Source organism: Rissa tridactyla, chromosome 1 (assembly GCF_028500815.1).
Source record: "Rissa tridactyla isolate bRisTri1 chromosome 1, bRisTri1.patW.cur.20221130, whole genome shotgun sequence".
Lineage (NCBI taxonomy): Eukaryota > Metazoa > Chordata > Aves > Charadriiformes > Laridae > Rissa > Rissa tridactyla.
This window is the reverse complement of record NC_071466.1, coordinates 185,884,045-185,902,158: the sequence shown is the minus strand read 5'-3', so window position 1 is coordinate 185,902,158 and position 18,114 is coordinate 185,884,045. Positions and strand designations below refer to the sequence as shown.

General features: G+C 45.2%; 1 protein-coding gene across 2 annotated transcripts in view; it reads right to left on the bottom strand.

The window, feature by feature from the left end:
- The window catches only part of NELL2 (neural EGFL like 2), a 156,574-nt gene extending 145,957 nt beyond the window's left edge, over positions 1-10,617 (bottom strand). The window contains exons 1-2 of one of the 2 annotated variants that reach the window (XM_054187934.1): positions 10,191-10,617; positions 9,873-9,995 (exon numbers count right to left, since the gene is read on the bottom strand). In XM_054187934.1, the coding sequence (XP_054043909.1) occupies positions 9,873-9,995; positions 10,191-10,245 (178 nt within the window). In that variant the 5' untranslated portion in view covers positions 10,246-10,617. Of the gene's footprint in view, positions 1-9,872; positions 10,002-10,190 lie in introns of both variants that reach the window. The other variant, XM_054187932.1, reaches the window with a different exon arrangement.
- Positions 10,618-18,114: the final 7,497 nt, after the last annotated feature.

Sequence of the window (18,114 nt, the reverse complement as noted above, 5' to 3'; positions counted from 1 at the left end):
GGGTACCCAAGGTTCTCCTCAGGTCTACCCCACTCTTTGAACGGGTGCTTAGCAAATCTGGGGACTGTTTCAAGTTCAAGGGATATTAGCCAATGGTACAGGAAATCTTAAGAGTGCCTTTGGAATAGCCGTGGCCCAATACACAAACACATGTTTAGGGAGTTATTAAAACAGAGTATTGACCTCAAAACCACCAAAGCTCCTTTGGAACCCTTCTGGATCATTACACAGAAGTATTTAGAGACTGGTAGACTTCCAGCCATGGAGTCAAGGCTGGCACATGACTTCTTCTCTTGATAGGATAAACAGTACAGATGTTACACCATCTAATTATACTTAAATAAGCATTTATGCCGGGGAAACTGTATAAATGTTGCTCTGTCTAACGGAGAGAACAACTCTACGACTGGAGATCTTTTTCTTATTATACTCTGCCTATGTTTTCAGGGAGGGAAATTGCCACTCAAATTCCACTAAAAGAGTTCTCAGTTATGGATCGCTAGCAATATTGATTGTAATGGCTCCTTTGGAAACATTACAGTCTAACTTAGCAATGTTGTTGTTGCTGCTGCAAATATGTTAATCTGCTAAAACCCTTTTGAACGCTGTCTTCAGAAGTCTCTTTTAGCCTCCTCGTCCTTTTAGACCATACCCGTCGCTTTAGCACCTGCGGTGTGCAACACCACAGAGCTGCGAGTGGCACCTCCCAAGACAGCTCAACACAAAAGTCACTTTTCTAAGCTTGCATTTCTCTCTGAAGCCATCAGGATCGCACACTCCAAAAAAGGCACGCAACAAAAAAAGACAAGCAAACAAAATGATATTTAACACAACAAATAATGAGAAATTTTTGCTGTAAAACCATTCCATGTTGAAAATGGCTACGGCATTGTTTTCACCCAAACATGGTTTAAAGACATGGTAATGTCTTTAATGGGTAAATTAAATGGGGAAAAAAAAAAAGAAAAAAGGAAAAAAAAAAAGAAAAAAGAGAAAAAAAAGAAATTTACTCCCTAAAGGGGAGCATAACTTAAATAACACATTTGCTAAAAGTTTGGTTTATGTTTTTAAGGTTCAGTAACAGCTATCTCAAGTATCTGAGTGAACATTCATAAATGGTATTTATCATGTCCAAGCTAAAAAAATGAAAAACTAAAGTACTCTTTCTTATGCTATTTCTTCTCAGATTTTCCTGAGAAGAAATCTTTTGGACCACACCAAGATGGAAAACTTAGCATTTCTTAAACATTGAGACAACATATAGACAAATTTAGCCAAAACAGATGGACAGAAAAAATTCAGTGAAAAATCACTTTTCACCCCCTGTTCAGCTGTACCTTAGCAGTGCAGGTAGGAGACTACAGCTCCTCTGTGGATCTGCACCCTGGCACACGACCAAACGGGACAAAATATAGGGAACTGAAGAGTCACTACATAGACGTACAGCTTCCCGTGACAGCTATATATAATCTCCAGCTCTTATCCATGGGTTTTAAATAACTTACGAGCTCTGTTCTGTACCTCCCTTAAGACTCAGTGGAGGCAGTGAAGTTAACCATTCTTGGAGTTATTTTTCCAAGCCTGCACCTATATGCCCTGGAGGACACAGACTAGAAGAATGTAAGCGAAGAGGGGACAGTAGGAAACCTATATCCTACATCTTGTAAGCAAACAGTAGGGGAAAACCAGACATTACGACTGATGTAAATGAAGGGATGTATAGGAAATGCTGCTGTCCTCTGTGAAACCTCGCTGGAGAATGAACGGTGCTGCAGCGGGGGGAGAAACCATGAAAAAACCATTAACCTAGCTAGTCTCAGCCACGCTTCGTGACTAGAGAACTATGTCACAGCAAAAGCAATTACATAAAGGTAGCAAGACCTCGTTTTCCCACGTCACTACCCCTTGCTAATGCAATCCTCCCCCAGCAATATGGAAAGACGTGCTTGATAGCTACCCAGAAGGGTCACTGTCCCCCCTCTCAGGGCACATGTGCTGCAGGTGCTGGGTCCCCTCTGGCGGGCAGGACAGATGCTGTCCTGCTGTCAGCATCACATTTTTAACTTCAGCCGAGACCGCCGCCCCTTGCTACGCTGCCAGGAGAGGCTGCCCGGTGAGCAACCATCCGCACTTGGCTGCTCCTGATGGGGACGTCGACATGGAGAGAGGTCTCCTTGGCCTCCGCTCCTCCGACCATCCCACCCCTTCTCACCACACCAATCAGGGCTCTGCCCCACATCACCACACCGACACCGTCTTCATGTAGTTTCCTTCCATACATGCCCCAGAGATGCACATCATACTCATCTTCAGCTTTCCAAGAAATATGCCAGCTTGAGCCCTGAAATAATACTAGCCTCAACAAGGGCTTTGTATTTGCAATATTTTAGAAGAAGCCTTGTTCTAAAGGTAGGAACAAGCAAATGCAATTCTATCTGTTATTAATGAGTTGTTTTGGGCAATAACGAATGCATAAACAGAACACGGTTATTTGAATTAACCTGACCAATGAAACGCCCATTGGGAAAAAAAAAAAGTTTTAGTGAATCAGCATTCACCCAATAGAAAACAGACCCCCAGGGACTTCAATTTATTGCAGGTATTGGACACAACCTGGCTGCGAAAAGCACCAGGTCAAGCCCACAAGAACACAGTAAAATACGACATTCCTCTAAAACGAGTCACACCCTCGCTGATTAATAAATGAAGGTACTAATTCACTCCAAAGGCTGAAGTAGCAGAGGCTGGAGACATCAGCTGTCCCACCAAGGCCACGCAGAGCCACAGAAGTCATGCTGCTTGGCACCATCTTGATCTGGGTGGCTAAGGTACAGTGTCTACACTAGCAAGCAGGTATCATTTCTCTCCCCATACTGTAGCTTCTTCCAGAATCCATGCTCTTAAGAATTTAACAGACTGAAAGGTGACAAGAGCCCATATCAAGACACATGGCAAGAGATGCGAATACAAAAAAAAAAAAAATCTAAACCCAAAAGCTATGGAGGGAATATTTAATTTCTGTTTACTTCCTTTTCCCTCCTCCAAATAAGCCTACAGTAGAAAAACAAAAAGAAAAACCCACAAGACAAAAAAGAAAATTTTGTGTAAAATACCTTTTCTTGTGATGAACGGTGACATAATCTTTAGAGCTGTACTTAAAACAACTTTATTGCTTTACATTTATACCTTTATGATGCTTTATATGCCTAAGACACACTTTCAGAAACATTATTTATTTGAAAATTTCAGCATTAAGACGGTTGCAATCCCCAAACGCTACAGGCCAAGTTTTCTGTCATTCCTTAACATTATTTTGCATCAACTATGCACAAATGACTACATACAGGGATTACAAGCTTTTCTGCTCTGGAAACCTGAGTTTCTTTGGTATCTACTATGTACTGGTCCCCATTCACTTGACATTTCTCAGTCCTACCCTCTGCTGTACCATTACAAGCATGAGTCACAAGTCCGCAATATTTAAGTGTTTTTTCTTCCCATAACTTTTTCCTCTTCTGTTTTACAGGTAAGCCAGCAGGGCAGTAGTTAGCAAGCAACACAGGTATATATATAAATATGTATACACACACATATATATGCTAGGTGGATTCACGATTATTCAGCAGTGTGTGGTTATGCGGCGGGTAAGTGCACCCCAGTTCTTCCATGCATAGTAACTCAGCACGGTTTGGGATGGGAACTGGATGCAGGATTCTCACGCACTACCTCCTCCTCTTTCAGACAGGCTCTTCACGCAGCAGACGCTTCCCAAACGTCTCTTCTTGCTACAGGAGGAGGATGCTGCTGAATATTCAGCTCTTCTGGAGCGAGGGGATGCCTCAGGGCAGCAGTCCCTGCTCTGAAGTCCCCAGCAGAAGCAGCCCAGCCCTTCAGGGCTCTCATTCAACAGCCAGCCCAGCTCCCCAGCAGCATCTATCATAACCCTGGCAGTGCCATACCACAATGGTTACTGTTTGCAGGGGCGCAGAGGTGACTTTGGAATGTGCCAGAGGTAGAAGGGGATGGGGGCAGCAGGGGGGAAGCATAGGCTTTTTTTTTTTTTTCCTCAGATACACCAAAATCTGGATCTCTCTGGCTACCGCATTGCATAGAGTAATGGCTTACGTGAAGCATTTCTAACATTGGAAAACACTCCAGTACTTACTGAAATTAAACTCAATTATTTCAGTCCTTCTGAAAAATCAAGGGGTGAGGGAGGTTCTTTGTCTCTCTGAAAAATTCTGGGAATTTTTATTGTCTACAGATGATCTCTATGCTGGAGGTCCCACATTTTGAGGAGTCAGTGATTCTGAGAGAAACCAGCTTGATTCCAAGAGCAAAAAAAGCTGCAGATAGGTATTCACACTGCAGTCAGCCATGCCAGTTGGCAACATTAGCATCCTCTGCCCCAGCTGTCTGTTACTGCTCCGCCGGGAGCCCAGTACAGATGGAGAAAGGGGATTTTACGGGACTCTCTAATCCATGTCACTGCAGCCGGCGAGGTTTGCTCCTGAAGCTGGCTTGACTTTGCCATCAGCAGACATGGGAACGCTCATAAGAACTCTTGCTTTGGAAAAGTTGTGGGGACAGTAACCTCTAGCTCCCGGGTGGTGACAAGCAGCTGGGAACAGTAATATTTTCAGCAGGCTCAGCTGGAACCTGGAGAAAGCATCTGTCCATAGTTTCAATGACAGGTGGCAAAGGAAAAAAAAAAAGTATGTGAAGTGCATAGGCAATGTAAATCCTGTTTCTATAAGTGAAGTTTTACTTGCCTCTAGTTTTAAAGCTTTATTTTTAGCTCCCTTATTTAGTAATGTCCAGAGATTATGTCATGGGCCAAAACCAGTAATCTTTCCAAAGGGATAGAAGATATACATTATATATACAGTAATATTGTCTTGCTAGCATCTTAAAATAATGGGCTAATGATCCAGTCACACAGCAATAGGTAACAAATCCTTTCCACCAAGAGGCCTATTTTAGTTTTGGGGGTTTTCTGCCAGCAGTTTGTGCCAGCAACTGCCAATTCAACGAACAGTAGTGCTGAGTCCTTTCAAGCATCCCGCTGACAGATTAAATAATTTCTTTGGTCTTTTATAGCACAGCTTGTTCCCCATCAGATTATCCCACAGCTTGCCTCTAGAACTGTCCCTCCTCACCAAAAATATCTGAATAGTATTTATAACCATATTAAGAGTTACATATCCTAACTGGCAAAGAAAAAGCTTATCCTCTGAAGGAGTTCCAAGTTCTACATTCAGATACACAAGCTCCCACATTTTCATGACTGTCATGTCCTTTTTATCTTTTCCTGACAAGCACATGCTCCTGTGCTTGTAACCATCCGACTACACTCTTCTGTCCACCCTTTAGCCTCCTCTTTGAGGAGGATATACACCTTTTGATGGGCGTATACTTTCCTTACACATCACTCGGCTTTCATTTTGGTGCTCCTCATCACTTGATTTACAGTGTACCTTCCACCACTCTCCACTGCTGCTGGAGACAGTTGGAAGGTGCCTCCATTACTATGTGTACACTCTTTGGACAAACATGGTCTGATGCATAGCATTTAAGGTCTCTCGGGAGACCTTATAGCAGCCTTCCAGTACATAAAGGGGGCTTACCGGAAAGATGGGGAGGGACTCTTTATCAGGGAGTGTAGCGATAGGACGAGGGGCAACCATTTCAAACTGAAAGAGGGTAGATTTAGATTGGATATTAGGAAGGCATTCTTTACTGTGAGGGTGGTGAGGCACTGGAACAGCTTTTCCAGAAAAGCTGTGGATGTCCCATCCCTGGAAATGTTCAAGGCCAGGCTGGATGGGGCTTGGAGCAGCCTGGTCTAGTGGGAGGTGTCCCTGCCCATGGCAGAGGGGCTGGAACTAGACGATCTTTAAGATCCCTTCCAACCCAAGCCATTCTATGATTTGCTCTCAACAGCAAGTAAGATCCACAAAGACCATCAAAATATTGTATCTATAAAATATAGATGTAACACAGAGTCTAAAGGGAGGATGGAGGGAGGGGAACAAAAAGTTACTGCCTAGAGGAGTGCCAGAGGAGACCAAGTTACTCTTGCAGCCCTTACTTAGATTCTCACACCTCAGAACACCATTTCCTATTGCAAGCTGAAATACCTGGCTTCATTGGGACCTTGCACGCGCCTAATGTTAAGTCTCCTGAGCATCGACTTACGTCAGGTATGTCTGACCCATCCAAAACCTTCAGCACCCTCCAGCCTCCACTGCTGTGGTTCTGTCTGCCTTTTCGATTTTCCCTGCAGTTACATATGCAACAAGCGCTCTTGCAGCAACATGATTTTCACATTTGCAAAGGAAAGTGGCTACATTGACTTTTGTCTCCACCGATCTCCTCAAATTGTATTAATGCAGTATATTTACAAAGAAAGAATTACACGAATGACAACTGGTACCTTTCCAAAAGCTGCCTTCAACTACATTGATTACACCTTTATCCACCCACCTGACCTGGGCTTTACCTTTAGTTTCATCCCTGTTTTGCAAAGGGAAAACAAAGGTATTGAAAATTTCACTGACTTACATAAATGGTCACCGACAGAGAGAAGTCTGTGGTGTAGATATTCTGACTTCTGTTCTGCTGCTCTGACCAGAAGAGGAATAATTTTCCTCTCAACATATTTTGACATAATAATATCTGCTGTTGGCTAGGAAGTGCTGGCAGGTGTTCACATACAGCAACGCTAACATTTTGGAAGACTTCCTCCTGTTTTCTATTCATAATTGTATCTTCCCACAAGCTACACTGGAACATTTTACAATTACTTTGCAAATCACATCTCCAGAAAGAAGTCCCTGCAGCTAACTAGAGCCAGATTATAGTGGCGTTCAGGTGATACCATCCACTAAAACCAAGGAGCATCAGGCACCTAAAAAACTTTAGAATTCAAGACCACAGCATCTAATCCTGCTGAAGTCAGTGGGAAGAGTTCCATTTCCCAACTCTGATACTTTCCGTAAGATTTTTGTAGTGACGGAGCAGATCGGTACACAGAAAGAAAGTCCAAGTGACCACAAATTTCAAATGGCTGTAGTTATTTCTAAATCAGGAACTGTATAAGGACCAATCTCAATGCTCTTGAAGAGACTCTAACAGACTAAAACTACGTTCAGAGTGTAACTGCTTACTGTGTTATATGGCCTAGAAATCTGAGTACCTTTGAAAATCACTGACGCAAAAAAGAATTTGTCAGAACAGCCAATTAGATGCTAAAACCCTTGTATTGAAAATTGATGTTATATCTAATTAAGTAGTCAAAACTGACTTTTCACCTAGAAACAGAAGGAAAGAGACTATTCTGCTTTAGCTGTATGTACAATTTTCCCATCATATGTCTTTAATTGTCTGTTACCTGTTGGCAGTTCAACCTGCCACTTTCATAATTTCTTTCTAAAATAAAGAACAGCATTTAGGCTTTCTGTATATCTTAAGCATATGTAAAGTAAGGCTTTACACTAGTTGAGAACATAGTCTATCAAAAAAGGCAACATACTAAAATGTCATAGATATTTATATGGTACAAGAAAAGGTTGAATATCTGAAGAAACCAAAAGGCAAAGGATCACAAGTTAAGGCTTCCAGAGTAAGTTCACAGATCATTTAAAGTAATTCGTGTCCTTTTTACAAAATCATTTGCGTTTAGGACTAAGGCTTTAGGTGTAACAAGGGAAAAACCACATAGGCAAAACCCAAATTTAAAGTCAGCACATACATATATTCGAAATTCACACACTGCAAATACATACATAAAGAGGCATACAATGCAGCAACGTTCCTACGGCGTGAGCTCTAAGAGCAGAACAAAAAATAACTAAGTGGACCCAGTGGTCTGATCAAGGAAAGAAACTTCCCTATTTCTAAATGCAAGCTTGAAAATGAAAATCTGTCTGCTCAGTATGGACCCCATTTACTACAAGAAAAATGGGCAGTCGTCTTATGCAGTAGCAGGAAAAATATCCCCGGTCCTGCAAGGGCGCTGAAGACTTCCCAAGGGATACTTAGTGACTTCAGCCACCATTTAGACCCGAGTGTTTTCATCCTGGTTATTCCCCCGATCGATCTCTCTCAACAAAATAAAAAAGGCTGGTGTGAAAATTTAAAACTCCTGTTTCCTTTTGTTATGAGTAAACTGCCAACCCATTTAGGAACTGTGTACACTCATAAGTACAAAGAAAGAGGGAACAACTTAAAAAATTCTTTAGTAACCCAGATTTTTTTTGTCCCGACTCTGGGAAAATATACCATAGAGAGTCTTATTCTTACAAACCTCTAATCCTGTCACCACTGAAGGCAAAGAGAGTTTTGACTTCTCCCTCACCCCTACCCATTATAGCACAATAGGCCCTCAACTCAGAGCCATACCTTAAAAATCACTGATATTTTAGGACACGAACCCTACCGCCACACAAACATCTTGCCCTTCTAAGCAGTCACCCGCTTCACAGAGGACTCTGCTCTGCAGCCACAAGCCCACCACGGATGTTTAAAACCAGCATGTGTCAGTGTTTCTGAACACATATGCCCATGCGTCTCCACATTAACGTCCATAGTGACACATGCTGGCTGTACAGGGGAAAAACACCGTTAGAGAGATCACCTTAAAAAAAAAAGCCTTTGGCAACTATTAGCTTCTGATAAATTATCTCATTAATGCAAACATGAAAAAGAAATTCCCTTTCCAGATCTTATCTCCCTTGAATTACAACTCTTCTGTATGGGAAGCACAGCCTCTTGCCTGTTGCACCAGAAATGCTTTCAGATCCGAGCTGAAACTCCTGGCATGACACAAGAAGGCAGTAATCAAGCCCCCCTGTTTTAAAAATACCGGCTGATGCGGAGCTTTGCTCTTGCTCCACCAGATGTTAAGCCATATTGCTTGCTCTTGTTTAGTCATGTTTCTAAGGAGCATTTCATCATCTTTCAAATAAGAGACTTGCTTTTAAAGGCCCTTGTTAGGCTTTTCTTTTTTTAAATTAAGATAGAGGTTTTTGCTGAAAACATTCTTGACTCCAGCTTCATTTAAGGTATTAGTACATTATTAAAGCACAATTCAAAAATGCACTGAAAATGAGCAAGTGTAGGCAATGTAACCTATGCCAATAAATTCAGCTGGCCATTGAGAGTTATTTTACAGTCCTTTATGAATTTCAATATAGGGAAGTTCAATTATTTTTTAATAAACCCTCTAAATGTATTTTTGAAAGATGGAACAAGATTACTACTTTATTCCCAATATGAATCAAAAAAAAAAAAGCCACCAATCACAAGCACTAAATGAGACCAAAACTCATTCTTTGTTTCTCACAAGGGGTAGGATACAGAAGCTCACAAGGGCTACTTTCCCCTAGCAAAAAAGGGGTAGTCTTATTTCCAGCCATCTGCTTCGCTCCTCCGGCGCACTTTATTTCAGCATTTTGCTCGATTCACATGAAACTTTCAGCGAACATTTCCTTAGCTGGAACTGGGGGTATGTTTAGCGTTTCCCAAGTAAAGCAGAAGAGTGGGTGGTGCTATTATTCATCACCGCACCCCACGACTCACAAAATAAGCCATCTGCCATCCCCGTTCCTGCTGTACTTTAATTAAGCGTCTACCAGTGAAAGGAAAAGAAAAAAAAAGGGGGGGGGAGAGGAAAAAATAAAGCGGGGGTGGGGTAGGGAGAAGAAGAACGGAAGAAAAGCGTGCGGGAAGGGGAGGGAACGGCCCCCGGGTGCTTCGGAAGCGGGCGAACCCCCGGCCGTAGGGGACCGGCGAGCCCCGGGTGCGCGGCGGCCGGCGTGGAGCGGGGCCGGGCGGGCTGGGGGCGGCCGGGCAGAGGCAAGGGGAAGTACCTGGGAAGAGGAAGGCTTTGCTCCCGTTGTGCAGCCCCGGCACCTGGCGGACGCCCTCGGCCGAGCCTCCCAGCTTGAGCTCGGACAGCACGTCGATCTGCAGCGCGGGGTCCACGCCAAAGCCTGCAACTGACCCACGAAGTGCCGTTATCCCACCCGCCCACACCGCAACTTTCCGAGCATCCCCCCATACACACACACACCGCCGCCGCGCCCCACACCTGCGGCCGCCCCGGGCACCAGGGGGGGCATCGCCGCCGCCTTCTCCCAGCCCCGCCGCTCCCCGGTCTCCTCCCGGCGGGTCCGGCATCCGCCTACCTGGCCCCAGGCAGAGGAGAAGGCAGAGCGTGCTCAAGCCGATGCCCGACTCCATGGTACACCGATGCGCTCAGTCCATAGTCCCCCCTCCTCCGGCTGCTGCGGGTGAAAAACCTCCGGGGGCAGCGAGGCTGGGTCCCTCCCCGCCTCTCACCGGGAGGAGCGGACCCCCCGCCGCCCCGCAGCGCGCATCGCGGCGGCCGGAGCACACAAAGGCGAGGGCGGGCGGGCAGCTCAGCCCTCCGCCCGCGGGCAGACAATGGGGGGAGCCCGCCGGAGCCTGCCGCCGCCGCTGCCGTGAGAGCGAGAGAGGCCGCGGCAACCGGGAGGCGGAGGCGGCGCGCCCCTGCCCCGCAGCTCCCCGCCCCGCCGCTGCCACCGGGCGCAGCTCCTCGGCTCGAGAGGAGAGCAGAGGAGCCGCCGCCGCAAACCTCCGCCCGGCTCCCGCGGGAGCCCCGGTCTCCTCCCCGCCGTCCAGCGGGGCCAGGCGGGAGGGGCCGCCGGTTTATGCCGCGGCCGCAGGAGCCGCCCACCGCCTCCGCCGGGCCGGGCCGGGGGGAGGCACCGCCCCGCCGCCCCGTCCGCCGGGGGGTCGCCGGGCGCGGAGGGGAGAGGGACCCGCCGTCGGGGTTGGGGGGGCTCCGGGATGGGAAGTTTGAGGGGAGCGGCGGGGCGCTCGGCGGCGGCGAGGGCCGGGGGGGGCGGCCGCGGCGGCGGGGAGGGAGGGAGGGCCGGGGGCGGCGGGGAGAGCCGGGCAGCCTCCCCGGGGGGCGGCGCTGGCGGGGAGCCCTCGGGGCGCTCCCCGGCCTGTCCGCCGTGCGGCCGCTGCGCTTTGCTGCCGTCCGCCCGCGGTGAAGTCCCCGCGTGGATCCCCATCCCGAGGTGATGCCGTCCGGGCTCTTGGCGAAGCCTCAGCCTCACCTTTGAGCTCGAATAAAAATAATTCGGGGAGGGGGAAGAAACCAGGACGTTTCCAGTAGTTGAGTAAGATGGGAGGCTGCGTCAGCCGCAGGTTCCCGATTGCCCTGTCGCGAAGGACGATTTTACAGGAGCACAGCGGTCCTGTCCTCGGTTCCTGAACAAACCCTCCTCCCCCCCCCCCCCCCCGCCCCAGCGAGTGACATTTCTGTGCCTTACTTTCTGTGCCTATAAAGGGGGCTAAGAATAGCCTTATTCTTCCCTTTCCTCCCAATGAGCAAGGCAGAAATGTCTTGTTGCCAGTTCGTCAAATTCTGCAGAATAAAGGATTGGGGTTTTAGTTGTGTTTTTTTTCTGGTTTCACATGCATGTCCGTAAGACCCTGATGTCAGCTGGTGTTTCCACTATTGTTTATTGACCTCCCACAAATTCATCCTCTGTGATCTTTACAAATAATAAAATCTTTACAAGTAACCTTTACATATCTTTCCCAATAATAATTCCGAAGACTAACAGGAAGAGGGAGTTTTTCCCTTTCTTTTTTCTTTTTTTTTGTTTTTCAAAGACGACCATGGGAGTCAATGGTAAATGTCCTTTCCAGCACAGATTACCCAACTGAGATCCTAAGCAACATACAAAGCAAACACCTTCTTTCCTATAAGAAAAAAAGGAGAGAGGAGTATCTAAAGATGAAAGTGGGAAAATGCAATGCACCCTTCAACCCAGATCCACAACATGGGCATTAGAATGCAGGTCCAGTGTGCCCTACCACCCCTGTCACCCTCTGAAGAGCTACAGCCTTCTCCTCCAGGTGGTGGAGCAAGTACAGCCCCCTGACAGGTGCTTCTACAGACACTTCCCATTGCAACTTGTCTGAAAAGCAAAAAAGGAGTCCTGCTGCTGGCACCAGCTCTGTAACTGGTCACACAGTGTCCCTGGTGTTATATCTTGCATAGGCAGAGGAGACAGTGACATCCCACCCCCATCCTAATCAGCCAAGCACCTCCTCTGCGCCAAAGCTTTGTCTCCAGCCTGTCGGTGACATAGAACTGTGCTTCTGAACTCATGAAATCTGCTGGCTGCCAGTGGACAGTGTGTTTCCTTGGGGAGTTAATGGACAACAGCCGCACATCGGTGATTGTTTTCATGCTATTTCAATCACATTGGTTACAGATAACTGAACCAGAAGCAATTAATTTGAGAAGAAATAGGTTCAAAGTCTAGAGCGATAATGGGATATAATGAGCCCCACCACCAGTTGCATCAGGCACACAAGTGAGCAAGCCAAAAGAGGCAAACATCTGCCTTGAATTCTTTGCAGCCACTGACAATTTCCAATAGCTGGGGCTGCCAGAGTGGAGTAAGCGTGTAACTCAGATGGAGTCCACCCCTTTGATAATCCATTTCTCTCTCAACAGATCTCCGGGGAGTGGCCACTCAGCTTCATGTCACATACATGAAAAATCACTCAAAATGCCATCCAACCTGCTTTATCTGTTCCCTCTTATCCATGTGGAGCCCAGGGCAGACATTACACATATTACACAGAGCTGTGTTTCTGCTATGTGAGATGTCAATAGTGACATGTTTCAGCTAACCAAGAAATAAGTGAACAGCAAAATGAGAATTTCTACCAGTACAAGGAATACAATATTGATGGTTAGATCTTAGTTGGCTAAACCTAATGTGTGTTTCTACCCATGGGATCACTTTCTGATCACTCTAGAAACACAGTTTTGCACTCTTTCTGGGCATGTCCTCACTCAAGTCTGGATATTATGGAAATACCTAAAAGAAACTTCACTTGGCTGGAATGGCTCTTCCCTTTGGTGGAAACCATGTCTTTTAGCCAAGAGATCTAAATATGCATTGCATTGAGGCCCACCATAATCTGCTCCACACATGGCAAAGGGTGATAGACCTGAGAAAGTGGTACAGCATTTAAGAACCAGGTACTGGTGAAAGCATAATATTCTGGTGCTTTCTATATCGAGCAAGGTCTCTGTCTAAAGCAGTCCATTCCAGATATTAACCGTTAAGGCTTCCAGCGAGTTTCAAGGCTCTCCAGAGTCTAGGTGTCTCAGATACTTTTTTTTTCTGAGCTAAGATAGTTCTGATCCCCATTAAGATAGTTCTGATCTCTACAAACGTTAGAGGTAGGATTGCTGAAGGAAACATCTGTAGGAGACAAGGCTCATCTTTTGTGCTGACTATGGGACTTCTCCTGTCACTTTCTTCAGAATACCACCTTGTCATGGTTTGAGGTAAAACAGAACCAATTTTCTTTTCAGTAATTTTACTTTTCAGTTAAGCTTCTTCTAACTCCCTGAAATTAATGGTGTATTTTTAAGTCAGTAGTCTGGTTCCAGAGTGATAAGACCCGATGTTTATAATTTGTACCAAGAAATGGTATGCAGAGGGGCTCTGACGTATACTTATTTCTGTAACAACCAAGGCCAGCTAACTTTGTTTTGTGCCCCATTGGAGGGTCAGAAGTGAAAGAGTATAGCGGGGTTGCACCTGCAGGGGGGAGCAGACAGGGCAGGTGACCCCAAACTGACCAGTGGGGTATTCCATCCCATCTGTCCCATGCTCAGTATAAAAGCTGAGGGATAAAAGCATCATCTCTTTCTTCAATGGCTGGCGTCTGAGGAGGACTCTGTTCGGCTCCCTTTGATCCAAATCCATGCACTCCTGAATGCAGATCCAGAATCCAGTTCCCATCCGACACTGAGTCCAGTCTGGGACTTTCCCAGTGCCTGTCGGTGATGTGATCCTCATCCTGGCTTGATACCGGTTTTGTATATATTGTGTATATTTCATTATTTTCTTTTTTTGATATTATTATCATTTCTTTTCTATTATTTTATTATTAATATTTCATTAAAGTAGTTTAGTTTCTTTTAAACTCATAAGACTCTTTCTCTCTCTACCTTCTCTCCCTGAAGGGAGATGCTCTCCCTTCTCTGAAGGGAAAAGAGCATCTGTCATTTGTTTTAGTGACCAGTCCGGCCCAAACCACAACACCCCTGGTCATAGATATTATTACCACATCTACGGTGAAACAGCCTTCTCTTTACGAAACCTCTAGGATGAAATGGCATCCTGTAATTCCACAGCGATGGGTACATCAACAGTACCACACGTACAGTTTGTCCAAGTGAAAAGGCTTCCTGAGGAGCTGACCTGAGACTCAGCCACCAAATCTCCTGGAAAGGGGAATGGCCCCAGTGGTGGTGTCCCTGCCAGACAAGCAGGTGAGCCCACCAAGCTTTAGTCACACTAGCAGGACCACACTGCGTAACACAGCTTTGATGCTGTGTAATACGACTGACTTATAAACAGTCTTTTGGTCATCAGTGTTTCAATTTCAATTTTATTTTTGGATTAAACAGATATCATGACACTGACACACACCCCCTCACCAAAATCCCTGCTAGAACCTTAAAATATAAGTAGGTCTTCTGCATAATGACTAACATTCACAACAATTTTCCTGCCAAATGAAGAGTTAAGGGCTGTGTTACAAGCCCCAAAATCATGAATGATTTCGTTGCAAGGGGAATCTAATATTAATTATGCTCGTATTAATTATATGCTAATAAACTGAACAGAGTAAAGCTCTTAAAGCATGCAGATGAGAATCCTGCACTGGGAAGGCATTACCTCTTAGTTCAGCTTATCTGGGTCTATTTATTTTTAAAGAAAAACATGAATATTTTATTTACAGTAGTTTTACCCATGTATTCCTATGCCAGAACCTGGAGAGTCCATGTGAATTTAAGAAATACATAAGGAATTGTCACTGACCTACTTATAAAACACTGATGCAACTTCTTTTCTGAGAGTGTAGAAAACAGGCTTCCTTATATTGCAAAACACACATAGTTGTTTACTCAACATTATAGTGCTTTAATGCAGCATTTATACAGAAAAAATATTTGCAAAACATGATGTTCCATAATTAATACTTTTTGAAGTGGAACAAGGAGGAATAGTCTGTTGTCATAGAGAAGCAGCTTTTTAATTTGAGTAAATTTGATACTGCTGGGGATGAGGGCTTTTATTAGTTACAGTCGGGGAAAATGCAAGCAAATTATGCTGCAGCAGTTCCTGTTAATACCCTTCAGTGTGGACTTCAGTCTGCACCACTATATCATTAGGATCCAGATTTTCCTTCTATGAAAACAGTCGTGTGTAAAGACCACACAGTTGTTGTGTGATGTGTAAAATGCTATCTGGGACACTAAGGTGAGACCACCAAACCCATTTTCACTCGTTTTCTAAATGATGGCTTCAACGGTGAGGAACGAAGCTCAGATACTGCTCTTGAATAAACCTCAGGTGTTTACTAGCTAGTGTTTTCTTGCCAGATTCCTGACCAGAGCTGGGAACTTCTCCTTTGGCACCTTCTCCCACCAACATGTACACACGTCTATTTGTCTCTGTAGAGCAGGCGATTTACTTTTGCTGCTTCCTTAGCCTCCTCACACCTCCTCCCTTGCACAGGCTTCTCTTTCTGATTCCCCCGATGTTTTCTGCCCTTTAACAGCCTTCCCTCACCAGGTGCTCTCTCTCTTTCCCCCTTTCTCACAGGTCTGGCAGCCTCCCCTAGGTGAGAGCTGCTATCTCTATTAGTGTCCTCACGCTGCAGGTTCCCCATCTCAGGAATGCGTTCTGCCTTTCTGGCCAGGAAATCCTCAGAGAACTTGGGATTTGGATGCGGCACTTGGCTAAGACCCAGCAGAGACTGTCAAAATGACTAAGCTACACACCCGACCATGGCAGTACCAGCCCAGTTAAATTGCCTTGGCATCAAAGGCGTTCGTCTCAAGCACGCATCAGCTGAGGAGACATCACCCATTTTAGTTACAGTTATGAATGTTTCATACAGATTTTATATTGCCCCACTTGTAATTGCAAAAATTACTTACCATCAGAAAATAGAGCTGTGAAACAAAGGCTAGAGCTATTTAAGGAACACACTTTATGTCTCTCAAAGTTTCACGTCTTCCTGGTTTTTTATACCATCTTCACTTGAGAATGCTTCACGTCTTGTGCCTGAGGTTGCAGCTTTGGCAGGTGGACTGGTGCAGTCAGCAGTGGAGAAGCAGCACCAGGAGTAGGGAAAATTACAAGGTGGTTGCTACCGCCGCGTTCTTCCGAGCGCAGAAAGAGAAATGGAGGCAATTACATTAATGAGAGGTAGAGATGAAGGTATTTTTCAGAAGTTTTTCCCAAAGATTCTTGTTTGATTCAAGGGCAAGGAAGAAAGGCTGGAAGTGCAGGCTGTGCTCTCTTTTTTCCCAAATTTGAACCTTGAATCTTCGAAGTTGCAAGGTGCTCACGTTAACTGTCCTTGCTAGAGTCTTGTTTTTTGTACTGGCCTTATTTTCTTCCTCCAAGAGGGTGCACATCCCTTTGATGAGGGGGAGAAGTGATAGACTGCCCTGCTGGCAGCCTTCACACATTATGATGCCTAAAAATGTCTTTTCCACAGAAAATGTCAGCTAGGAGTGCTGGCATTGTATTTGGCGGGTGGAACCATGTGAGGTAAGAAGAGTTCATGATCAGGATTTAATTATCTCAGTTCTGTCAGTCCATACCGCAATAACAATTAGGCAAGATTAGAGTTAAATTACCTTGACCTAAGTGTGCTCTGTGTTTTGATCATTTTGCCATTAACTCCTATTAAAAAAATGGGTCAGCATATCCATCACAAATATTTATGATAACAGAGCTGGCATGGAAAGACTTTAATGTGGTATGTTTTACTTTTGTAATAAAGAAAAAAATCTACACAGCCCTCACTGGAGGATACACTGGCTGGAGTATGAGTCCCTGAAAGAAGGTGGATGCAGTTTTTATCTTCTTCCACCGTGTAATGTAATATGGTAATTCCATCTGCAAGTACCACAGTGGAGAGAGGATTTCTCATAGTAGACTTTCTGCTGTAGAAAACAAAGGGAAAACAAAATCTAATAGCTGAGAATCAAATCAGAACAAATCCATTCTTGACAGCAGAATTTGTTAATGACTGCAAACGGCTCGATGAATTCTCCAGGCTTTATTTTCATTAAAAGCAGATGCCATTTTAGGGGACGTGCTGTTTTTACAGGTTTGACACAGACGTTAGGGGATGACATTTACAGCTTGCTGTGATGGTCGGAGTCAGCGGAGAGATTCCAGGCAGCTTTGGACCAGGGACCGGATCCGGATCCCATCCCCAGACCCTGTTGACTCAGGAAGAACAGCAGACACTTGTGGTGCTGGGCTCTGCTTTCCTTCTCCTGGGCACAAACTGCTGTATCAATGAATTCCCCAAATCCAGCACAGATAATTTCAAAGAAATCCAGTCTGCCTGGTGTGTCATGAGTGGGACTGCAGTGGAATAGAATATTAATACCCGTCATACATCCATGTAGTTTTCAGTTGAGCAAAGTCAGATTTTGGCTCTTGCATTGTAGAGAGAGGGAAAAAAATAGTTTAAAATGCTCTTGTGACCTCGAAGGTACAAATTTAACAGTTCCTAGTATAGTCTAATTACTTCTGCAATATCAGGAGAGAAAGTATCACAGGATGTCTTACGCTGCCTGACAAATAATAGGCTATTCAAACTTCATCTGTACAGTTTTCATACCCCAAGGCATATTTATTGGGCAAACTGGAGTAGTTTCAATGATTCTATCAGTCTATCAAGTAATTAAGGCGGCCTTTAAGTAATGTAGCATTGTGCAGTAGCATTAACAGACCATCAAACTCCAGTTCTTAAAGAACCTTGGATTTTTATTGCCTAGAGAGAAAAATGAAGAAAGGGAATAACCTCGTTGGTGAGGGGCCTGGCTACACTTTGGTGCAGACACCTAAGCCCTATCAGCCTCTCCTCCTGGGAGACCTGTGAAGACTTGTTAGCTCAGATGCTGTGATGCCGGGACATGGTGGGTGGCTTCTGAAGCCGAGGAGGCAACTATGAAGGGCGCTGCGCTCTGGCGTGGCAACGTCTGGG